The following is a 25,690-nucleotide window of genomic DNA, read 5'->3' as shown; positions in this document are numbered from 1 at the left end:
GACAGGGATACCCTGAATATCGTGCATAGACCGAGTTTTTCTTGCATCAGAGGATGATGGAGCCTCAAAGGTAGTAACTTTCGGACGTTCATGACTCCTACCACTGATAGTAGCATGTTTTTGTGATTTTTGAGCATTTTTCAGTGAAGAATTTTAGAGCTTTCTCTCTCTAAATTTCTCTCTCGTCTTTTTTAGTTTAATGTGGGTAAAATTTGTATATGTAAATAAATGAAGAAATTGTTTAATAATATGAGTCAAAATATTAAGCCCAATTATGGAAGTTTTATTATTTGAGAAGATACTCGACTACATTATATATACTAATACAATAACTTCCTAAATTAAGACACAAATTAGACTATGTAAATCAATAACATTGGTAAATTGGGTGTTATGAATATAAAAGTAATATTCTCACCTTTTTGCTACTATTCCACCTCATAACATTCACTTTTAATTTTGTGGTGAGGAGAGAGGCAATATAGGTGTTTGTAACACCATGTTGCAGAAGAACTAATTTCAGTTCCAGAAAGATGAGAGAAAGATGAGAGAGAATACTCTCTCAAAACACCAAAAAATAGAGAAATTTAGGAAGCTTCTTGCCTCCTTTCCCAGCTCTTCTTCTTCGTCTTATTTCTTAAATCAAATCTCCTTAATCTTTTATCTTTACAAGTGAGGAAGATCCCCTTGTTAGAAATGTTTAATTGAATTATTTTCAGTCTTTTTCTTGATTTTCACCTTCTTTTAAGACTAGACTTCAATATGCTCTCCATTTTAGCCTAGGAGAGCTTATTGAGTCATTTGTCTAAGCTAGAGAAGGTTTTAACCAAGAATTTAGTCAGCAATTTTTCAACAGTTTTAGACATCGGAAATCATTTATAGCAAATCTTGTTTGTTATTCCAAAAGTTTTATGCACATATATGTTGTGTGTTAGATTATTGGTAACTTGATTGTTTTTAGTTGATACCTTTGTTTGTAGAGATTGGAGCTTTAAAAGTTGAGATCCTCTTGAAAGATCCATCAAAGTTAGGATTTTAACTGCATATTATTTTTGAGATTTGATGGATCTTTGAAATTATGTTGGAAATTCCTTAATGGAGTAATTTATCTAGGTGTAATGTTTTGCCTTTGCAAAGGGTGAAACTCATCACTCCATCAAATTTGTATATTCCTTTTTTGGTGAAAGGTAAGTATATTAAATAAAAAGTATCAATGTACAGAGTTCATATGATCATATTACAAAAAATTCTTGCTTTCTAACCATTCCATATCAAAAATACTCAGCTGGTGTTTATCCCTCTCCCTTATTCTAGCTTTCATGTCATTCATGATCCCTTTTGCAAGCCATTCAGGATGAATTAGAACCATTTCCTGTCTGCATTTGTTACGCTGATGCCATATCATATACACTGCACATACCACCACTGCACATTGTACCTCTTTTTGTAGTTTTGACCCTTGTCTGTGCACACACCACTTCAGGACATTAGTTTCAGGGACGTCCATCCCAGTGTATTGCTTCACCTGCTGTATAACCTGTCTACTGTATGGACAATCAAAAAACAGGTACTCCTGATTCTCACTCCCCATTCCACAAAGCTGACAGTTATCTTCATCTATGACCCCATAGTGCAGCAGCTTACTTTTAGTTTGCATTGCCTCATGTGCCATAACTACCCCAGGAAGTTATGTTTAAGTAGACACCAACCAGTCCAGACCACACTCTTCCAATCCACTCTTGGAGCCTGACCCTTCAACCAGTCATAGCACCTAGTAGAGGAAAAACCCTCCTGTTGATGCCATATCCCATCAATGTAGCCAGTAGTTATTTCTTGTTTCACCTTACATATTCTCCTCCAAACCCAGCTAGAGTTGAGGCTAGGTGTATAGTCCATCCATTGCTGCCCTCTAAGATAGTTGCATTCCACCCAATAGACCCAGATTGTATCCTTTCTCTCAAACACCCAGTTAACCAATTTACCAACTAAAGCTTTGTTCCAGGTTTCAAGATCCCTTATCCCCAGTCCTCCTCCTTCTTTTGACCTGCAGATTTTATCCCATGCTACTAAGGGAGCTCTCTTGTAATCAGGGCCACCTTCCCAGAGGAAATTCCTACATAATGCCTCAGTTTTGCAGATAACTCCTTTGGGAAGTACAAAGAGAGAAGCCCAGTAGCCACATAAGGTTTTAAGCACTGATTGAACTAACACCAATCTGCCTGCATAGGAGAACTTTCGTGCTCCATATCCATGTATCCTGGCACAAATTTTCTCTACTAAGCAGTCACAGTCCTTCTTCTGAAGCCGAGTAGTTTGAATGGGCATACCTAGATATCTGAATGGCAAACTCCCTTCTGTGAAGCCAGAGACCTGCAGTATCTCTTGCTTTAACTGATCACTAACTCCACTGAAATAAGCAATGGACTTAGCAGGGCTAACCCTAAGTCCAGTAGCTTTTGAGAAAGTAGAGAAAGATCTCAGTAATAACATCATAGAACCTGCATCTCCCTTACTGAACATCAACACATCATCAGCAAACATCAGGTTAGTTATTCTTAACCATTTGCACATAGGGTGAAATCCAAACTCATAATTATTTGATGCATATTTGAGGGTCCTTGTCAAGTAGTCTATACAAAGAGTAAATATCAGAGGTGACAGTGGATCCCCTTGCCTCAATCCCCTCTTCCCCTGGAAGAAGCCAAACATCTCACCATTTAGGGATAAAGAGAAAGAGGCAGTAGTTATACACTGCATTACTTTGCTTCTAAAACCTTCAGGGAACTTCAGCATAATCATAAGCTTGTCCACAAAGTCCCACTCCACTGTGTCATAAGCTTTCTGTAAGTCAATCTTAAATATACATCTGGGGGATGGAGAGGGTTTTTCATAGAGTCTTATTAAGTCCTGGCAAATCAAAATATTTTCCTGAATGCTCCTATGTTGGATAAAAGCCCCCTGGTTTTTGTCAACAAGCTGGGGTAGTACCTCTGCCAGTCTAGAGCACGGCAGCTTTGATATAACCTTGTAGATTACATTACAGCAAGCTATGGGACGGAATTGCAGCACTAACTGAGGTCTGTCACACTTAGGAATCAAAGTAAGACTGGTAGCATTCACCTGTTTTAAGAGCTTTCCATGAGTAAAGAAATCCTGTACAGCTTGAAAAACTTCCTTTCCTATTTCTCCCCACGTATCTTTAAAGAATTTACTGGTGTATCCATCAGGCCCTGGGGATTTTATATCAGGTATGCCAAACACTGCCTCTTTCACCTCTTCCCCAGAGACATGCCTTAACAATACAGCATACTGGTCCTCAGTGCATCTAGGACCCTGATCAACAATCTTTTTATGAATCTTCTTGGTCCTTTGGCTTGATCCAAGTAGGTGTTGATAGTAGTCAAGGAATGCAGTTTTGACCTGGTCAGGAGTGTCACATAGCTTCCCATTCATATCTTCAATCATGATCACCTTGTTTTGATTTCTTCTCTTCTTAATAGAATTGTGGAAATAAGCACTATTTGCATCTCCCTCCTTAGTCCATAAACTCTTTGCTTTCTGAAGTAGAAAGTTGTCCCTGGCTGTGCTAAGAACTTTAAGTTCCTGTGTAGCCTCACACTCCTGCTGTATCAAGGCCATATTTGTAGGATCTTGCCCCAGCTGTCTCTGTAAACTCTCCACTTTCTTCTGACAAATACCAGTGGTTTGTTCTATATCACTGAAGCCATCTCTGTTCAGTTGAAGCAGTTTTGGCTTTAGGTATTTTAACTTGTTAACCAAACTGTACATAGGAGTACCCCATATCTGTTGAAGCCAGACCTGCCTCACTATCTCTAATAAATCCTTTGAACCACCCCACATATTAAAATATTTGAAGTTGCTCTTTCTCTTAACTCTCTGAGTGCTCCCAATCAAATAAGGGGAATGATCAAACAGGCCTTCAGGCAAGAAATGTGCATACAAATCAGGGAAATGATCACTCCATTCTTTGTTAATAAGAAATCTATCAAGTCTACTATAGATCCTCTCCTCTGGACTTTGCTTATTGTTCCAAGTATATAAAGACCTTGTGGCAGCAATGTCCACTACCTCACAGTCCTCCATACATTCCCTAAAAGGATCCATTTCAGCTGCAGTTGCATTCCCTCCTATCCTCTCAGTTGCAGACATGGCATAATTAAAATCTCCTGCTATGGCCCATGGTCCTTGAATCTGACCTGCTATTCTCCTTAACTGATCCCAAAGTGAAGCCCTTTCATAAATCCCATTAAAGGCATATACCATAATCAAGTAAAAAACTTTATTATCCAGCAAAGAATCAATCTTCATATGAACATATTGAGCATTGTATTTTATGAATTGAATTCTGAACATTCTAGGTTTCCAAATGATCCATATTCTACCCCCATTATGATAGCCATTGTTAGTAGATATGCACCATTCAGAATGAAAATTTGTAGCTACTTTATTATAAACTCTACTCTTTATTTTTGTTTCCAAGAGGCCAAATAAGCCAACTCCCTTATTTTGTAAGAAAAAATGAATTTGTTTCTGCTTCCTACTCTGTTCATTCCTCTAACATTCCAGAACCCTATACTATCCATTCAGACTTATTTAAGGAGTCAACTGTTCATTACCTTGAGCCCCAACATCCTTAGAAGGTGAGAGAATATCCTTATAGGAGTGTGCTCCAAATTCAGTGTTGTTATATTCTTCTGCCTCTGGTTTTCTACGCAGGATAGTTAATCTTTTAACTGATGGTCTGGGTTTATTCACTGCTGCAGTCCTACCTGATGCCTGAATTGTCCCAATACCTGCAGAGAGGAGGGGGGGTTCCCCATTCACCACAGTGACAGGTTACTTTGGTCTCCAGACCTGTTTAACCACAACTGTCTTCTCTTTCCTTTGCTCTCCCCTTCTGCATTGTTCCATCTCATGCCCCATGCCCTGACATTTGAGACATTTCACAGGTCTCCATTCATACTCCCCTTCTATTTGAACCACCCTCCCATTCTCATCCCTGAAAGATAATTTATCAGGGAGTTTCTGGTCCACCATCGTTTCCACCATAACTCTGGCAAATCCCAACCTCGTCTTTTCCTCCGTTGCCTGATCACTTTTAACATATTTTCCAACTAAACTTGAAATCTTTGACAGGCTTTTTTCCCAGAATTGCAATGGTAGATTATGCAATTTAATCCACGCTGGCACTGACTTCACATCCTCCTTTGTCATTTCCAAGTCTTTATTCCATGCTTTAACAATCATCGACTTATTATCAAAAAGGAAATGTCCTGCTTGTAAAACTTTATCTCTCATCTCCAAAGTTTTGAACCTTACAAGGAATACACTAGTTGGCATGAAGGATATTTTATCAATATTGTATTTTGTCCAAATACGCCTAATGAATCCTTCAATCACCTCCCATGGAGGATTGGCCCCTAGGATATAGCACAAAACCGCCTGGTTCCAGTAAATAACCTCCTCTTCCACGTCCTCAGACTGAATTTGGAGTAAATCTTCATCCTCTGTTTTAGCATCATCTTCCTCAGAAACCAATTTCTCATTTGTTTCCTTCACTACAGTTTCTTCTTCCTCATTGACAATGTCATCAACATCATCATCAGTATCACCCTCACTTTCCGTTTCAACAACTAATTCAGGAATTCCTACCAATTCATTAACGTTTTTCTTGTTTCCTCCTTCCTCTCCATCAGGTCCTTCTCGCAAAGTATTAGGGCATGTTTCATTACTACTTTCCATTACGATCTCTGTCTCCTCATCTGAATCCTTGCTAGATGAATCCTTTGGTGTTACAGGAATGCTTCGTCCACGCAAAGTCATCTCACGTTGACGTTGGAGATTTGATTTCCTAGGCATAGGCGCGGAAATCAAGGTCAAAACTCGTGTTCTCTCTCTACGCAGTCATAGCTTCTCTCTCTTGGGTTTTTGATTTTAGGTAAATTTAAATTTGTATATTCCTGAAAGCACTTTATTTCCCCCTGTGGACAAGGCCCTCGGGAACTGCGTCCGAGGGATCCACACCGGCATAATCGACTCGAGGTTCTTTCGAATCGAATTAAGACCAATTAGAGTCGCCACCAAGTTTTTTGGGAACTTGGAACCGTTCAAGCCAACTTTACACCTTTCATCGAAAAGCATAAAGCCCATCGACTACGAGTGATTAAAGATAAAGACTTGTACCCTATATCACTCGATTTGAATGACTCTCGTAATCCAATGGTATTTAGACGGATCCACAAACCATAGATCTTGAGTAAGGGGTGAGGGTACGTGTTGGGAAGCCCATAAGGACACCCAACCCCGCCCGTCGATAACGGCCTCTACTAAGTCAAGTGTCGGATTTCAAACAAGGTCATAGCTACTGCGATGTATGATGTGCAAAACGTTGTTTTAACCCTAGCATGTGAAGTTTCTACGTCGTTTTAGATGCAACTAAACTAACTTTGTCAAAGTTGTAATTTAGCATGTGGGTTGATTAATCTAACAACATACAAATAAAACAAACAAGGCTTGATGGGGAAAGGGGGAGCCGTTGGGATCTACCTATTACAAACCAGGCATTTCATGCCGACACAACAATAAATAAATTACAACTCGATCTAATTACAATTGCTATAAACAAAACAATACATGACGCAAACCCGCGGCCAATTGGCCTTGAAAACCGTGCACTTGAGGGTGGCCCTCGGCTCACATGACCCACGGTCCTTGGGTCATCCTCGTATTGCGTGCTCGCGCTTAATCTCGTCGAATTAGACATAGGGCTATGCACCAAAGCATGCATTAGCATAAACCGGGCCATGTTGCTTTCGACAACATGCGGTTTACTACGCTTTTACAAGCATCGGGAACAACCGTCTAACCAAATAAGACCAAGGTTTTTGAAAAGGTTTTGACTCAAAAGAAGTAAAACAAAATTAGAAGATTACAACTCGATAAACAAAACCGTAAATTACAAGCTATAAACGACAAAGAACAAAAGATAAACAAAAGAGGGAGACGAACAAAGAAGGCCAAAATACACGGCCAAAGCACACGGCCAAGACACGGCCCAACCAAAGCCAACCTAGCTCCTAAGTTAGATTAATTGATTCGATCGAATGATTGCGAAAAGGAATCGAAAACAAGTTAGAAAACGAGTTAAAAACGATGTTGATTGATTGTCGCGCAAGGGTGCATTCTACACGGCCTAATGGGTCCAATTAGGTCAGATATCATAAGATTAATGCTTACTCGTCGAGTGTTAATAGGGAGGTGCTAATCACGCACTCCTATGCTAGCGAGAAATCAAGTGATAAGAAAGAAGCGTTCAGTTATTTACAGAATTGTTAGTTGATTTTATAACTTACGTCGAAGCCACCTAAAGTGTCTAATTAAATTATTGAATTGAATTAAAGTCATCTAGTTACGTCCTAGGTTAACAATCAGAGGTTAAACTAACATACAACGGGTCCTAAGGTCCATCGATTTGGCCGAAACAGTAAGAGGGTCGAAAACGAAGATCGAAGTTAGATAATTGCTTTATTTATGCCCTACTTTGAACACGAGGATATGTAAATGAGACGAGGGTGTACGACCGACAGAAGGAGCGGTTTCTTTTCCCATCTCAAGTCAACGCGGGTGTTCATAGTGGTACTTTAACTCATACTCGGACTAACTAGTTTCATAGTTAATTAAAACAAACGAAAAAACAAACAAAAAACAAACGAAAAAACAAACTAAAAAAAAAGCATAAGAAAAACGAAATAAAAAGGAAAGAGAAGGGGATTTGATGCACCCTCAACCTACATGTATCGTTGACACCGTCTTGGGTCGTAATCGAAGGTAGATTTTATCTCGAGAGGCCGTCGTCGACGAAGAACAAAGCACACGCGCGTTTTGGAAAGTTTCTGGACAGCAGTTTTAAAACAGTGATATCTCCCTCGTTTCACGACGAAAATTCAATCCGAAAGATGTTTTAAAAACTAGAAAGAGAGGAGAACAAGGATCTTAAAGCAACCCCTGCTCGTTTTGGGTTATTGGGCACGAAAAACGAGCACAAACAGAACTGGACAGACAAGGAAAAACCGCGAAAACAGAGTGTTATTTCACTCTGTTTTTCGAGGGATTTCGTGTACTCTCAAGGGCAATTTGGCTCGTAATTCTTTATCTAATGTGTGTATGGATGTTATATGGTTAATTAGGAACAAGAAACTCGAATTTTTATGGTGATTTGATGGAGGAACGAAAGGGTTTTCGAAGGAGACACACAAACAGTTTCAGTTTGTGTGTCGGTTTTGGTTAGGGTTTTTGGAGGATGTTTAGGGTTTGTTTCTGAGGTTTAAAGCTTCTATGTGATGGTTGGATGTATGGAGAACTTAGAGGAATGAATGTATGGTGAAGGGGTGGTATTTATAAGGGTTTAAAATAGGGTAAAAGGGAGGAGGAGGCAGTCGGGCTCAATCCCGTATGGCTGCTGTCCATGGGTTTTTGTGAGGGTTTGAGGGGGGTTTTCTTGGTGATTAAGCTAGGATAATATGGGTAGGATACTAGGGTATGGGTTAGGGTTAATGGGTACGGGTTTTGGTAGTGTTTGGAGCGGGTTTTGGGCTCGAGATTGGCTCGCAAAACAGGGGACTGTTTGCGGTTTTATGCGGGCTGCTTGGGGTTGGTTTTGAACGAGATTTTGGGCTGCTTGTGAGGGGGTTCGAACATGGGTTGATGGGTATTGGTATAGGTGGGTTAGTATACTCGAAATTCGTGCCAATTCGCAAAAGAAACGGGCTTAAAAACGAGCTAAAATCGAGCTCAAAACACACGATGCAAAAACGAGTTCCTCGCTTTTAAAAAACGATTTTTCAAATCAACTAATAAATTAAAATAAATGACTTTTCAAATCAAATATACTCATAAAATGATTTTTCAAATCAAATACTTATTTTATTTTCAATAAAATAAACTTAGGAAAAATAAATTCAAAATAAAATGAAATAAAATAAATTGAATTTATCTAAAAACCCATATTTTAAATATCATTTAAAATAACAAAATGAACTCACTAAAAAATATCATTTAAAATAATAAAAATGAATTCACTTAAAAGAACATTAATTTAAATATCATTTAAATTAAAAGAATACTTCATCGACGACGCCCTTTCTACCTCGTAAAACGAGCTCCAAATAATGACAATGACAACTAAAGAATACATGTGTCCTATCATCATCGGGTGTTTGTCGGGTTCTCTACAAATTCCAATATCGACGGATACGGGTATCTACAGAGCCCCCACTTTGACTGAGGCTTGGACAAGGCGAAAGTCAAAGTATACCCCAGGTCCCTTTCGACCTGAGGATTCTTCGGGTCGTTTATAGTCCATTAGACTTGCGTATATAAGCTCGCCAGCCATAAGAAGAGATCATACCTGAAACTTCGTTGGGGTTGGCTCTTGCTTCTGTTGCGTCGAAATATCATCGTTGGTCATCGACCCATAAATTGCATAAATGGTGGGTTGAGCCTTTATCCTTAGGCGCCTACGTATCCGTTTCTGACGGAATCAAACCCGCGTCGTAGTTCGGCACCGCTGACACATGCCCAAAGTTTATCATCTGCTGGCGTATGTCCAAAATTCATCATCTGCTGACATTTGCCCAAAATTTATCATCTGCTGGCACTTGTCCGAATGGGACGGGACTTTCCAAGGAGGTTGCCGCCGCTTTCATCATTTGCTTTCAGCTACGGAATTCTTCCATCTCATACTCTTGTATTGAATTGAATTCTGAGTGGATATTATCCTTTTCATCTTGATAATGGTCTCTGAAGCCAACGGCTTCAGAGCCCCCAGTTTGCAATGGCTCTAAAGTCGAAGACTTTAGAGCCCCCAGTTGAAGCATATCCTGCTACATTTGAAACACAAAAACGCACTTGCAATAATCATCACATAAGCACATTTGGATCATCGATCTTGAAATTGGATCATTTGAAATACTGGGTCATCGACCCGAAAACTAAATTTGAAGATTTTGAATGATTGGGTCATCGACCCGAATTTTGAATTTGACAATTTTGAACGATTGGGTCATCGACCCGAAAATTGAATTTGAAAATTTTGAATGATTTGGTCATCGACCCGAAAATTGAATTTGAAAATTTTGAATGATTGGGTCATCGACCCGAAAATTGAATTTGAAAATGTTGAATGATTGGGTCATCGACCCTTCAAAAATTGAATCTTGAATTTTTGAATTTTGAAGGATTGGATCATCGACCCACAAGGATTCCACTACTTGGATCATCTATCCACAATTCGCAAAAAGTTTTTGGAATTTTGAAATCGAACCTTGACGGGTGAGCATGAAATGCGACTCAGACACTCTGTATGACTCGTAAACCACGTGGGCGTAGCCCGCTACCGTAAAACAAAAAAGGAAAATAAAACCGTAAGTGTGCACGAGTTTAAATTCAATTATTGACTTGTTGGGGGTAGAAATGTAAATTGGCCATTCTGGCGCCAAAAGATGGCAAATGGGAATCACAAGGTCGTCGAACTTGGGACGGAGATATCGTATGGCATGGGCGTGCTCCCGAGGGCACATGGGAATCAAGATCACTTGGCATTGACAGGGTGGATTAAACTCACGGAGCAACAACGTTGGCTTTGCCCAGACACTAAACACAGACTGATTTTATGAGAACGGTTGGACACCACACATGACTTTTGTCGGGAACATTCTGTCACTCTTCTCCTCGCCTCCTTTCTTTTCAGCGAGTTTTCATCATTTCTTGCCACCGCCTTCTTTCTTTTCAGCGGGCTTTTACTATTTTTCTTCCACGCCTTCTTTCTTTTCAGCGGGTTTTTCATATTTTCTGTTCCTAACACAAACCCACATCTATGTGACTCAGCATCTTTGCCTAAACCATTAGATAAAGCTCATTCTGAGACTCGATACTATTCATCCGAACCTATATCCTCATCCTAGCCTACATCGAGTGCTAAGACCGACTCAAACAAAGGTGGCTTCATTTGGACTTGGTTAAGACCCATAAGAAACCGACAACATGACAACTTGGTTGATGAGTGGATTGAATCCCTTATTCTGAAGGACTGCCTACGTATTCGCGTGGAGCGAAATCAAATCCGACGTAGTTCGATCTTGGTGCATAAACATGGCATTTTGATTGTGTGTACACACTCGAAGGTTTCACCTAAGGTATCATGTCGTATCCCATTCTAGCCTGTAAGGTACCGTTAAATCCCGTGTCTGGAGTTAGGTGTAAAAGGCTTGGATCTTTTGGGATGTGGAGCTTGGTAATAACAAGTTGGAATGGTTAACCATCATTCTGAAGGTTTGTTTTGTGGTGCTAAGGCCAAGGGCTATGGCTGTTGATGTGGTTGGAATGGGTGTCTCGGGTTTGATGAACCACGAGTGCAAATGGGTTGAAAAATTATGTGGGTTCAAATTTCCATGTCTGGACCCTAAAGGTTGAGTGTAACAACACAAGCGGAATGATTCTCAAAATTCCCGACTATCCCTTTGTAACTGTCTCAGGAAGGACTTAGAGGGTAAAGAGGTTACTACTTAAGCTTTTGGGCTTCGCCCATTGAACCTCAACTATGGGTACTTGACTTGACTTCTGGCTTCCGTAACTTCGACATTCAACCGAAAAGCATTCCGCAATAACTTCAACATCTTTTTTCTTTTTTTCTTTTTTTCTTTTTCTTTCATCTTTTTTCTTTTTTCATTTTTTTTCATTTTTTTTCATTTTTTTTTCATTTTTCCAATTTTTTCATTTTTTCAATTTTTCTCCTTTTCTCCTTTTTTCATTCTTTTTCATCTTTTTTCTCTCTTTGAAAATGATCTTCTATTCATTCTCTTAGTCATAAATGGATACACCTTGAAAACTGGGCTTCGCCAACTAATTTGGGTGGGAACTAACAATTCCTTGTTAGAACGGGTTGATATCTTCTCTCTTCGAGATGGGATGATTTTGTTGGGGAAAAGGCTTGCCTTCCATCATCGATAGGGGAAACAAGGAGCTAGTCCGGGTTCGTCATAGAATCATCTAAAGGCTTGTGTTAAGCATTGGTTTTGATGGAGGTTTTCTACCGCCAGACATGGAATAGGTAAAGGAATCAAACACGGGATCCTAGTGTACCTTACATTTTGAAACGGGACATATTTCTACCCCAGGGATGCCTTTGAGTGTGTCGTGCATTTTATCATGCTTTCAGAATGATTGAGGATTGGAAACAAGACAAATTTGGAAACGAAACTGCAAATTTTTTATTGGAATGAGAAATGCTTAACAGACTCGAAGGAACGATTCCTAGGACACACCCTAGGTCATCGCGGAACAAACGACTCAAATTCAAAAAAAGAAAGTTCTAGACTCGACTCGACTAAGATAAGAAAACAGATCCCGACTCATAATTTCAAATATGGTCATGAGCTTTCCCTTGTTCAGCTGTCAGCTTAGATGCTCGGCTCTGGTCCTTGATCCCTTTGATGGTCTGCCTCCATCCTGAGGTAGTCCTCTGAGGATCTACGCCAGTGATGAAGGTTGGTGAATCGAATTGTCTTTTATTAACTTCGTTAATGAGAGGAGTACATTCTAGAGCGAGACTCCCGATTTGAATTTCATTCTTCGGGTTTGGCAATAATTCAAAGCAATCCACAAATATTTCCCCGATAAACACCTCTTTTCCAGTGACATGGGCGGATAAGATGGGAGTAATCGACATTGTCTTCGACAGAAACAACGTTGGCGTGATCGCCAAATGGATTGGTGATGTTATTGGGTTTGACAGCTGGGATTGGGAGTGTTCCATTCTCAATCATGTCTTGAATTTCGTGCTTTAGTCGATAGCACCTTTCAGTATCATGGCCTTTCCCTTGATGAAAGGCACAGTAGGCATTTGGTTTATACCATTTACCTTGTTGATCAGCGGGAGGGTCCGGAGTTGGACCAATAGGCTTCAGCTTTCCTTGGGCTATGAGCCTTTGGAGAGCGTATGTATAAGTGCATCCGATATCGGTGAATGCCATAGGTGTTTGGCGTTGCGACTTCTTCGATTGCCCTTCTAAGAGATTGATGGCTTCATCAATATGGGTCGTTGTTGGGGCCTTGCCCTTAGACGATGAGGCCCCTTGGTACCCTTTCGGCTTTTCAGCCTCTGCCCTTATGACATCATCTTCTACCTTTATCCCGATCCTTATCAATTCTTTGAAAGAACCAAAATTCTGGTATTTCAGAGCATTACGGTAAACAGGTCGTAAATTCTTCACGAACTTATCTACCATTTCAACTTCATCAGGCTTCTTAGCTAGTTTTACGCTTTCAGCGCGCCATCTTGCAAGGAATTCAGTAAAGCCTTCTTTTTCTTTTTGTGTCATTACTTCCAAAGTCCTTATGTTGGTTTGAATCTCGACATTATCAGCATAGTGCTTGCAAAACTCCACCGTGATATCTTCGAAAGTAGGGAAGTTCTTAAGGTCCAGATTGTAGAACCACGCCTTCGGGTGTTCACCCAGAGATTGGGCAAAAATTTCTGAGAGCATGTCAGCAGGTACTCCCTTCAATGCTAAGTACCCTTTATAGGCCTTAACATGGTGGACTGGATCTTCTGTGCCCTTAAACTTTGGGATGTCAGTGAGTACCATGTTCGTGGGCAACTTATCCTGAACTGGGGCATAGGCCCTAGCATTTTCATAGTGAATGTTCTTCCCCTGGGAGAGTTTCAAACGGTGTTCGATGAACTTGAACCGTTTCTCCAGATCAGTCAGAGGTGGGGTAGATGGAGGGGAATCTTCACACAGCTTGGATTCGATTGCATCCATTCGGGTCATCATGAGGTTCACGGCCTCAGTAAGCTTGTTAACAGCATCTTCCATTGCTTGACGTCGGGTTTTTGGCGGCCTTTCTACAAGAAAACCCCGTACTGAGTCAATATTTGAAGTAAGAGCCCCTGCACACTTAAGGACACGACTCCAACTTGACTCAAACAGAGACTCGACTTGAGATTGACTAAACAAGGGTTCGACTCACGGTTTGATTTAGACATCGGTTCATTTTAGACTCGACAAAACGACATGACTCAAACTGCCATAACTCGATTCTAAACTGGACTTGGTGTGACTAAACCCGTGATTGGGCTAACATAGCCCATGGATTCGAGTGAAAACGTCCTAAAGGGCCTAGCTTGGACGTTTTTTGTGGACTATCCTAGACTAAGAGGTCGACCAACATGACTCAAAGCCCAAGAGGTGAGCTTGGGTGACCCAACAAGGTCGTGTTCTAGACTCTTAGAACGAAACACACCCGGCCTAACACGGCCATGACCCGGACACGACTCGACGCATTTCATGCTTGGTTGAGGTTCGAGAAACATTTTGGATTGATTTTGAAAAACGAAGGATTGATTTGAAAATGAGATTTGAAATGGGCAGCATGCCGGCTATAAAAGCTCATTTTGGGCCGAAATTCTAGTCCTATTTGGGCAGCATTCCGCGTTTTGAAAATCATGCTAGGTTTGAAAGTAAGTTGTTCAAAAGTTCGGTTTTGAAAAGGACTTGGAATTTTCGAAAAAAGGACTCGGGAAAACATGTTGCACATTGTCATTCTCATGTTATAAGGATGTATGCTCTTAGACATCTCTAAGTCTCGGCAAGTCTTCTACAAGAAGGTCTATGCCCTTCATCCTTTTGCGGTCTTATAAAGCGAGGTGTCTTAAGGTAAAGTACCTAGAAGATCGTCCCCATTCCCAAGAACCACGCGAGGCGAAGTGGAAGCGAGCAATGTGCAGCTTCCTGGCATAGTGGGACGTCGCCCCCCACGCATCACGAAGAAACGCTGGGACGGCCCGGGCAAGTCCTTAAGGGTTTATGCATGAATCGTAGCACTATGAGTAATGTTTTACTTTCCAACACTTTCTTTTCAAGTTTCACCTCGGAGGAAAAGACCCTAGAAACACAGTGTAACTAGTCCTCTTTTCCCCAGCGGAGTCGCCAAACTGTGGACAAGGCCCTCGGGAAATGCGTCCGAGGGATCCACACCGGCATAATCGACTCGAGGTTCTTTCGAATCGAATTAATACCAATTAGAGTCGCCACCAAGTTTTTTGGGAACTTGGAACCGTTCAAGCCAACTTTACACCTTTCATCGAAAAGCATAAAGCCCATCGACTACGAGTGATTAAAGATAAAGACTTGTACCCTATATCACTCGATTTGAATGACTCTCGTAATCCAATGGTATTTAGACGGATCCACAAACCATAGATCTTGAGTAAGGGGTGAGGGTACGTGTTGGGAAGCCCATAAGGACACCCAACCCCGCCCGTCGATAACGGCCTCTACTAAGTCAAGTGTCGGATTTCAAACAAGGTCATAGCTACTGCGATGTATGATGTGCAAAACGTTGTTTTAACCCTAGCATGTGAAGTTTCTACGTCGTTTTAGATGCAACTAAACTAACTTTGTCAAAGTTGTAATTTAGCATGTGGGTTGATTAATCTAACAACATACAAATAAAACAAACAAGGCTTGATGGGGAAAGGGGGAGCCGTTGGGATCTACCTATTACAAACCAGGCATTTCATGCCGACACAACAATAAATAAATTACAACTCGATCTAATTACAATTGCTATAAACAAAACAATACATGACGCAAACCCGCGGCCAATTGGCCTTGAAAACCGTGCACTTGAGGGTGGCCCTCGGCTCACATGACCCACGGTCCTTGGGTCATCCTCGTATTGCGTGCTCGCGCTTAATCTCGTCGAATTAGACATAGGGCTATGCACCAAAGCATGCATTAGCATAAACCGAGCCATGTTGCTTTCGACAACATGCGGTTTACTACGCTTTTACAAGCATCGGGAACAACCGTCTAACCAAATAAGACCAAGGTTTTTGAAAAGGTTTTGACTCAAAAGAAGTAAAACAAAATTAGAAGATTACAACTCGATAAACAAAACCGTAAATTACAAGCTATAAACGACAAAGAACAAAAGATAAACAAAAGAGGGAGACGAACAAAGAAGGCCAAAATACACGGCCAAAGCACACGGCCAAGACACGGCCCAACCAAAGCCAACCTAGCTCCTAAGTTAGATTAATTGATTCGATCGAATGATTGCGAAAAGGAATCGAAAACAAGTTAGAAAACGAGTTAAAAACGATGTTGATTGATTGTCGCGCAAGGGTGCATTCTACACGGCCTAATGGGTCCAATTAGGTCAGATATCATAAGATTAATGCTTACTCGTCGAGTGTTAATAGGGAGGTGCTAATCACGCACTCCTATGCTAGCGAGAAATCAAGTGATAAGAAAGAAGCGTTCAGTTATTTACAGAATTGTTAGTTGATTTTATAACTTACGTCGAAGCCACCTAAAGTGTCTAATTAAATTATTGAATTGAATTAAAGTCATCTAGTTACGTCCTAGGTTAACAATCAGAGGTTAAACTAACATACAACGGGTCCTAAGGTCCATCGATTTGGCGAAAAAAGAAGAGGGTCGAAAACGAAGATCGAAGTTAGATAATTGCTTTATTTATGCCCTACTTTGAACACGAGGATATGTAAATGAGACGAGGGTGTACGACCGACAGAAGGAGCGGTTTCTTTTCCCATCTCAAGTCAACGCGGGTGTTCATAGTGGTACTTTAACTCATACTCGGACTAACTAGTTTCATAGTTAATTAAAACAAACGAAAAAACAAACAAAAAACAAACAAAAAAACAAACTAAAAAAAAAGCATAAGAAAAACGAAATAAAAAGGAAAGAGAAGGGGATTTGATGCACCCTCAACCTACATGTATCGTTGACACCGTCTTGGGTCGTAATCGAAGGTAGATTTTATCTCGAGAGGCCGTCGTCGACGAAGAACAAAGCACACGCGCGTTTTGGAAAGTTTCTGGACAGCAGTTTTAAAACAGTGATATCTCCCTCGTTTCACGACGAAAATTCAATCCGAAAGATGTTTTAAAAACTAGAAAGAGAGGAGAACAAGGATCTTAAAGCAACCCCTGCTCGTTTTGGGTTATTGGGCACGAAAAACGAGCACAAACAGAACTGGACAGACAAGGAAAAACCGCGAAAACAGAGTGTTATTTCACTCTGTTTTTCGAGGGATTTCGTGTACTCTCAAGGGCAATTTGGCTCGTAATTCTTTATCTAATGTGTGTATGGATGTTATATGGTTAATTAGGAACAAGAAACTCGAATTTTTATGGTGATTTGATGGAGGAACGAAAGGGTTTTCGAAGGAGACACACAAACAGTTTCAGTTTGTGTGTCGGTTTTGGTTAGGGTTTTTGGAGGATGTTTAGGGTTTGTTTCTGAGGTTTAAAGCTTCTATGTGATGGTTGGATGTATGGAGAACTTAGAGGAATGAATGTATGGTGAAGGGGTGGTATTTATAAGGGTTTAAAATAGGGTAAAAGGGAGGAGGAGGCAGTCGGGCTCAATCCCGTATGGCTGCTGTCCATGGGTTTTTGTGAGGGTTTGAGGGGGGTTTTCTTGGTGATTAAGCTAGGATAATATGGGTAGGATACTAGGGTATGGGTTAGGGTTAATGGGTACGGGTTTTGGTAGTGTTTGGAGCGGGTTTTGGGCTCGAGATTGGCTCGCAAAACAGGGGACTGTTTGCGGTTTTATGCGGGCTGCTTGGGGTTGGTTTTGAACGAGATTTTGGGCTGCTTGTGAGGGGGTTCGAACATGGGTTGATGGGTATTGGTATAGGTGGGTTAGTATACTCGAAATTCGTGCCAATTCGCAAAAGAAACGGGCTTAAAAACGAGCTAAAATCGAGCTCAAAACACACGATGCAAAAACGAGTTCCTCGCTTTTAAAAAACGATTTTTCAAATCAACTAATAAATTAAAATAAATGACTTTTCAAATCAAATATACTCATAAAATGATTTTTCAAATCAAATACTTATTTTATTTTCAATAAAATAAACTTAGGAAAAATAAATTCAAAATAAAATGAAATAAAATAAATTGAATTTATCTAAAAAACCATATTTTAAATATCATTTAAAATAACAAAATGAACTCACTAAAAAATATCATTTAAAATAATAAAAATGAATTCACTTAAAAGAACATTAATTTAAATATCATTTAAATTAAAAGAATACTTCATCGACGACGCCCTTTCTACCTCGTAAAACGAGCTCCAAATAATGACAATGACAACTAAAGAATACATGTGTCCTATCATCATCGGGTGTTTGTCGGGTTCTCTACAAATTCCAATATCGACGGATACGGGTATCTACACCCCCGTTTTTGTATTTCCTTTGATACAATGTGGTTGAACTTTTGAAGGTTTATGTCCCTGGTTTTCTTTATCGCCATTTTACCAAGTTTGAGCTTGAAGTTATTTTATTGTATGTTTGTTTTGTGGGTTTCAAGGTGTAAGACTTTCTTGAGAGAGTTAACTCTTTTGTGCACTCTTTAATTTGTTTACTTCTTTCATGGTAATTTGAAAATGTTTGATTTTCTTTGCCATTCTTTTCTCATCCGCAAGGATGTTATAGGTTGATTTTTTAACCTAGTTTCCTTACAGTAAAAAAAAAACATGTGGCAGAATAACCCAATGTGATTTTTTTCCATCAAACATTATTTTATTATTACTTTTTGTTGATTTTTTTGTGTCTTCTTATGATGAATGCTATTGATGAACATTGTCTTATAGCTAAAGCATTTTAAGCGGGAAAACTTCAATCTTTTCCTAATAATTTAGTAAATAGAGGATGTTAACGGAAATAACGATTTGGTTTTAGTGGGTAAGATTTGAGGTGAGTCTGACAGATAATGTACAAAGTCTGAGGTGAGTCAAAACAATAAAGAAATAATAAAAGTTAGTGGAAAGCGGTGTGACACAGTTTTAAGATTTGGAAGAGTATTACTGATAATCGTACCCTAAGAGTAAGATTATTGGCAAAATCTTGAGGCAAGACTTACTCAAAACTCCAATAATCTATGATAGTCTTGACAAAGTATTAAGTCGAGTCTTGAAAATTCTAACTTAAGACTCCACATGAGTTTTGACCCCACTTTCAAGGAAAATTATCTAATGAGTGGATCCCATGTGTTATATTATTTTTGTTCTTTTTTTTAGACCCAACATTCTCAAGTGGAGTGAAAAAGTAGAGTTTGAGATGCGTTTGACAGATAATTTATAAAGTTTGAGGTGAGTCTGACTAATAATGAAATAATAAAAGTTAGTGGAAAGCTGAGATGACAGAGTCTTGAGTTTATAAAGAGTCTTGCCAATATCTTACCCTAAGAATGTAAGATATTGGTGAATGTTGATATAAGACTCACATGAGTCTTGAAACAGATTCATGCAAGACTACCAATAATCTACCAAAATCTTGACAAAGTCTTAAATCGAGTCTTTAAAATCCAAGACTCAACTTAAAACTTAATAAGAGTCTTGACACAATTATCAAGGAAAATATGTATCATAATTCATCTGTGTTATTTGTTTTTTTTTTTTGGAAACCTCACATTTTTTCAAGTGAAGTGGAAAAGTAGAGTATGAGATGAGTTTGACGGAAAATGTATAAAGCTTGAGGTGAGCCTAAATTATGAAGAAATAATAAAAGTTAGTAAAAAACTGGCTGGGAGAGTCTTAAAACAGAAAAGAGTCTCGACAATAATCATACCCTTAGATTACGGTAAAAAGAAACATACATCGGATGTACTATCCCAGTCTTTATTTGTTTTATTGTAACTTTTTGAGCTTAATGTTTAGGTGAATGAATTTAGAAATTTTATTAAAAACTTATAATTTTTAAAATAAAACTTAAAAACTTTATTATAATGCTCAGAAACTATACAATTGGTGGTAATACATCCAGGGCCGATCCTAAACATTTTGAGGCCCTGGCAAAATTGTAAAATGGGGCCTAACTCTTTAAAAATCTTTGTTTAAATAATTCATGTGTCATTATCTAATACAATTCAATAAAGGAAATAACAGATACACAAAAACTTTTGAGCTAGATGAGGTTGATTCTTTAAGAATCATGAAAAATTTAGAAGAAAAAATGATTTTGGATTTGGAGAATTGGAGAGAGGGTACCTTATAATTCAACCTTTTTATCGTAAAAAAAATCGCAAAAGATCGAATTCTTTCAAAGTTTAGATATTAACTTTGTTAGATGAGTCCATTGAATGTATAATTTGGACAAATTATGCTATTAGGAACACAATTCGCACAAATCTCAGAAACATGGAAAATATTTTATTTAAATTCAATTGACCCATTAAAATATAAGTAAGTGATTAAATGGATGGGCCTATCAATGTAGTGAATTTCAAAAAAAAAAATATGAAAATGGGTATATCAATGTAGTGAAGTCCAAAAAAAGAATATAGAAATGATGAAAAGAAGCTACAAGGAATAGAACACAAGACCCTTTATCATTTAGCAAGATGCAAAACTATTAGAGTACTTACCTTATTCTGATTTTTACATGTAATAAATTTTATCATTACGGCAACTGAGTACAATGTCAATAAATAAATAAAAAAAAAAAAAATGTGTGGTATAGTTTTGGTGTGACAAAGCTGAGGTGGAATGACATGAATGTGACATAGATATTGGATTCAAATGATTAAATCCCAAGAACCATTGTGAACCAGTAGCTACTGATTATTCCATGTGAGCCAAAGAAGTGGCAAAGGAAATGAGATTGTAAATGCCACATGGCTATCTCATTAACCAATAGGAAAACAAACTGATCTATCCTAATAGATAAGCCCATTCCCTTTAACCTCTCCATTTTGTAGCATCAAACCAAACTTAAACTTGTGAGAGCCACATTGCCATAACACAAAAAATAATATAATCTTGCAGAAAACACACTCTAACTTAATGGCTTCTGCTTGTGCTTCCTCAGCTACTGCTGCTGTTGCCTTCTCCTCTCCCAGGCAAGCTTTATCCTTCTTTGAGATCATATCATTTTGCGAATCCGATTCTGTTGTTATAACTTATCTCATGTTGACCGATATCAAATCATTTTGTAACTCAAACTATGAGTCATACTAGTTTGATCTAGGCTAGCTTTACGTACTAAGCTTAAAAATACTTAGTATGGAGTACCACTCGATATTCTATAACTAAGCTACGACTACGACCTATAATCATCATCATCAAAACACAAATATTAAAATTCTTATTTGTTACTATAATATACTTTGATTTAGGGTATTATCCGACAATTTTATATCACACACCATGTTGACTGATACAAATCATTTTTGTAACTCAAAACTATGGGTCGTAATAGTTTGATCTAGGCTCGCTTTACGTACTAACCTTAAAATTACTTAGTTCCATGCAATAGTTTATAGCTACGCTACGACCTTGAATAAAATCATTAGAATGTTAGGCCATAAAAACATTAACATTCCATCACTAAAACACAAATATTAAACTTCTATGGAAACGACTTGAAAGGAGGGAAAAACAATGATTGTAGTAAATTGATGAAGAGTGTTTCTTGAGATCGCTTTCTTACCCATCCCCCAACAGTAGCGTACATGTTAAATGAGAGTAATTTTGATTAAAACAGCTCACAGAAGACTGGAAGTATAGTTGGTTCAGCAAGGAGTGCATTCATAGGAGGAAAGAAATTGAGGGTAACCAAATACAGGGCTCCAGTTAGCTCTAAATCGGTTTCCATCAATGCCGTTGCAGCTGAGCCAGACAGGCCTCTTTGGTTCCCAGGCAGCACCCCTCCTGCTTGGCTTGATGGAAGGTCTACTTCTTAATTACTCTCTTTTTTATTCCTCGTAATGTTTCAAAACTTTCAGTTTGATGACCATTTCTTTTGAATCATTTAAATTGCAGCCTTCCTGGAGACTTTGGGTTCGATCCTCTTGGCCTTGGTAATTACATGCTACTATTATGGATTACTAATTTACAGAAATGTAAGAAACATAATCTGAATACAATGTTGTAAAATGAGCAGGGTCAGACCCAGAGACACTGAAATGGATGGTCCAATCAGAAATAGTACACAGCAGGTGGGCAATGTTAGGAGCAGCAGGGATATTCATCCCAGAATTGCTGACAAAGCTAGGCATCCTAAACACACCTTCATGGTACACTGCTGGTGAGCAAGAGTACTTCACAGACACCACCACCTTGTTTGTGATTGAGCTTGTCTTGATCGGTTGGGCTGAGGGCCGAAGATGGGCTGATATCATTAAGCCAGGTTGTGTCAACACTGACCCAATCTTCCCCAACAACAAGCTCACTGGAACTGATGTGGGTTACCCTGGTGGTCTTTGGTTTGACCCATTGGGCTGGGGTTCAGGGTCGCCCGCTAAGGTTAAGGAGCTCAGGACTAAAGAGATCAAGAACGGTAGGTTGGCTATGTTGGCTGTCTTTGGAGCTTGGTTCCAACATATCTATACTGGCACCGGTCCAATTGATAACCTCTTTGCTCACCTTGCTGATCCTGGTCATGCCACTATCTTCGCCGTAAGTTCTTCTTTACTGACTCTCGGTATTAATATACATGTGCTTAGTGCTTACAAGTTACATCAACCTAGCCAGCCTGTTCGATGTATCTTATTTGTTCGATATATCTTATGTGTTGCAGGCTTTTAGCCCCAAGTGAAAGAAGCAAAGGGTGAAATAATATGGAAGGGAATTTGTTTTTGGGATGAACCAAGTACAAAAGGGAGAAAGCAGGCTGCTGCACTTGATCAGTTACATAGTTGTTACATTTGGATAATGCTGGTGGAATGTACAAATACCTTTCGAATTTTAGTACAAAAATTGAATTATCATCTAATCTTAGATTTTCTCATCAATTAATGAATTATGTACAACAATAGGTTCCCTGCCTTTCATTCATTCATTCATTCCAATGTTTATATACGCCTAGGCTACGTCTCATACAGTCCTATAATTAAGGAACGATAATAACCTAAACTATATTTACACAATTACAAGAATGTCACATATTATATACCTTGCAGTCCAAACGAGAGGTTTATGGATTTTAGGCTGACGCAGAAGTCGTCAAAGAGAGCCTTAGGGAGGCCTTTCATGTAGATGTCAGGCTGTCAGCGTACTGATAAGGATATGGGAACAAAGACAACTCACTAATTTAATAGTACTCCGTAACACACTAGTCATTTTATAATAATAATAACAATAGAAGGATTTAGTAAAATGCTGCGCGGGATTTAGCAATTACGTATTTTTTAGAAAGAATTTTGTCTTTTAAATACGAAATAATAATTCAAGAATACTCTTAATATTCATCCTCTTGATTTTCAAGTAAAGTAAGTTCAGCAGTGACCTCTTTGCGCAGCTCATCATGGAATAGATAATCAGTGACCCCGCGTTTCTTTAGTCGCTCCATAGCCTGTGTTGAAACAATCTCACCATTTTCCTCAAACGCAATGAGTTGATAATTCCTGGATCGGAAGATTAGTTGGTTCACCACCGAAGCTTTGATAGCAGCGGAGACAGGCATAATTGGCCATGGCATCGTACCCAACTCAACATGCGGTTGAAGTTGATTTCTATCAGTGATATTCAAGGGAATAAAGACAACTTCACAACCCATGCTCTGAATTTCAGAGTAATGCTTCATGAGCAGGTGGAGAAGTTCAGTGCCGTCTGATAACAGAAGCCAGTCGAGGTACAGCAGCAATTTCTTGCCATTAATTGCTGATTGAGGCACATTAGATGTTGTTCCATTACGAACTAGACAAGTGCGCCTTTTATGAGTACCTTTAAACCAGGTAGCGGGATTGAGTGACTTGAGAGCGGTGAACCTTTTTTCAAGGATTGTGCTTCTGATGAAGGGATATGCATTGATTCCTAGTTCTTCTACAACCGTTCTTCCTTCCAGCTCCCCAGGTTTGCCGTTAGGAGGTAAAATGATCATCCTATCTATGTCCCATTCCTGGGAAAACACTCGCCACAGCCTACGACAAATCTTGTGTTCATACGGAAATATAAACCAGGATTTAATCTTGCAACCCTTCAAAGCATTAATCAGTTCTTTATGGTACAGCTTTGTATCCTCAAAAAGAGGTAGGCATACCAGCACTATCTCCAGTTCCAGCTTGTTTGCTAAGCATTGCTGATGTATCTCGTTAAGTTTTTCGAGGAATCGCATGTTGATGCATAGGTACAACCCAACATACTTGTTGCTCAGCTCTGACACAGTCGAGGACTGACCACCGCCAAATCTATAGAGCGTGTCAGAAGGTTCACATAGCAGAATATCCTTATGAAGGGATAGAGGCTCATCACAGAGAGCAACCCTCTTAATAGCCTCGGGCAAACATTCGTCGTTGTACTTGTATAAAGGATCCAACCTCAACCTCAAGACGATATCTTCTAAATGAATGTCATCCTCATTTCTGTAAAACCACTCAGATCCATAGTCGTAAAAAAGTTGGGGGATCCAACAGCAGCGCAATATGCTTCCGGTGGGATCCAGAAGAATGGTGGAAATAGATTTGCAAGTAGTGTGAGGGTTGAAGCCGATGGAGGAACATATGGACTTACGGGTCGATTTATCAGAGAAAGGTACTGCAAGGCAAGGTACATGAGAAAGGCATCGGACAAAATCAGCCTTATTATTACCACTCGGGACAACCACCATCTCAAAATTGGTGTGAGGTAACTCAGAGTAGGTAGCCATGATTGCGCGCCAATGTTGATCATCACTAGTAACAGGAAGGGAAACACAGCAAATGACAATGTGTTTTCCGCGGATAGAATCGAGAGCAACGAACTGGCCATTAGAGCGGACCAAGTACGTGGTTTTACCATTATTAGACAAAAGGGATGCGACATCCAACTTCCTGCGTTTCAGTTGGCTTTCGAAAGACGACTCTGACTCCGACTCAACCGTGTTACCTTTGTCAACACACTTACACCCTCTCGGACATTTACGAGGCCTCTTACAATCATAAGACAAAAAGGACTCCCACTCCAACTCCGACTTAGCATGTTCCATACGAGTCAACAAACTTACACCTTTTTACACGATATAATTTATGAAGGCTGTGATCATCACCCTCCAAATCTAACGGCCTCGAGTTCAATTTTGAGATTGACATTACTCATGTAGTTATGCAACAAAATAAACACAAATTCTTAGGAAAGACAGTCTTTAAAATTGAATTACGGCTTCACCCGTTATGCATTACCGGCTTTCTATATACTGTATTTATTTATCTAATAACAATGTGTAGAAAGGTTTTACACAGTTGTTATTGTAAAACATGTGTTGCGTTAGATTGAGAAGGGTATGAAAGCATTTTATAGAGATTTTACGTGTAAAACAGTTTTACAAGAGGATAGGAGAACAACATATTAGGGTTTTTACATTAATCTCAAATCGTCCTATGACACTACGATCCCATAATTTGGTTAGGCCCAAACACAATTTAATAACTTGATATTCAATCTTGGGCTTAAAGTGATAACAGTCCATTAACCCCAAACACATAACTTAAATGTTTTATATTGAAACTAGTATAGTTCCCGTGCTACAGCACGGTATTTTTTAGATTTGTTTTATAAAGAAATTTTATTGTTAAATTAATTGTATAAATTAACTATACTTGGAGTTTAATGTTATAATGTACGGAATACTAAATATGATAGAAAACGAAAGTTTA

At 39.2% G+C, this 25,690-nt stretch overlaps 2 protein-coding genes across 2 annotated transcripts; one reads left to right on the top strand and one right to left on the bottom strand.

The window, feature by feature from the left end:
• Window positions 1-20,677: 20,677 nt before the first annotated feature.
• On the top strand, window positions 20,678-22,895 carry LOC141612151 (chlorophyll a-b binding protein, chloroplastic). The gene is made up of 5 exons (XM_074430870.1): window positions 20,678-20,959; window positions 21,604-21,789; window positions 21,882-21,919; window positions 22,003-22,517; window positions 22,639-22,895. Exons 1-5 carry the CDS (start codon window positions 20,904-20,906, stop codon window positions 22,654-22,656), a joined length of 813 nt encoding a protein of 270 aa, XP_074286971.1. The 5' UTR covers window positions 20,678-20,903; the 3' UTR covers window positions 22,657-22,895.
• Window positions 22,896-23,298: 403 nt separating this feature from the next.
• LOC141614475 (putative nucleoredoxin 1) lies at window positions 23,299-25,023 on the bottom strand. The gene has a single exon (XM_074433220.1). It carries the CDS (start codon window positions 25,021-25,023, stop codon window positions 23,299-23,301), a length of 1,725 nt encoding a protein of 574 aa, XP_074289321.1.
• Window positions 25,024-25,690: the final 667 nt, after the last annotated feature.

Source organism: Silene latifolia, chromosome 11 (genome assembly GCF_048544455.1).
Source record: "Silene latifolia isolate original U9 population chromosome 11, ASM4854445v1, whole genome shotgun sequence".
Taxonomy (NCBI): Eukaryota; Viridiplantae; Streptophyta; class Magnoliopsida; order Caryophyllales; family Caryophyllaceae; genus Silene; species Silene latifolia.
The sequence above is the reverse complement of the archived record's forward strand: the minus strand, read 5'-3'. Positions and strand labels throughout refer to the sequence as shown.

Coding starts and splice junctions, on each gene's coding strand:
- LOC141612151 (XM_074430870.1), top strand. CDS start 20,904: ATGGCTTCTGCTTGTGCTTCCTCAGCTACTGCTGCTGTTGCCTTCTCC. Junction 20,960..21,603: donor GTTGCCTTCTCCTCTCCCAG/GCAAGCTTTATC, acceptor TGATTAAAACAG/CTCACAGAAGACTGGAAGTA. Junction 21,920..22,002: donor GTTCGATCCTCTTGGCCTTG/GTAATTACATGC, acceptor TAAAATGAGCAG/GGTCAGACCCAGAGACACTG.
- LOC141614475 (XM_074433220.1), bottom strand. CDS start 25,023: ATGGAACATGCTAAGTCGGAGTTGGAGTGGGAGTCCTTTTTGTCTTAT.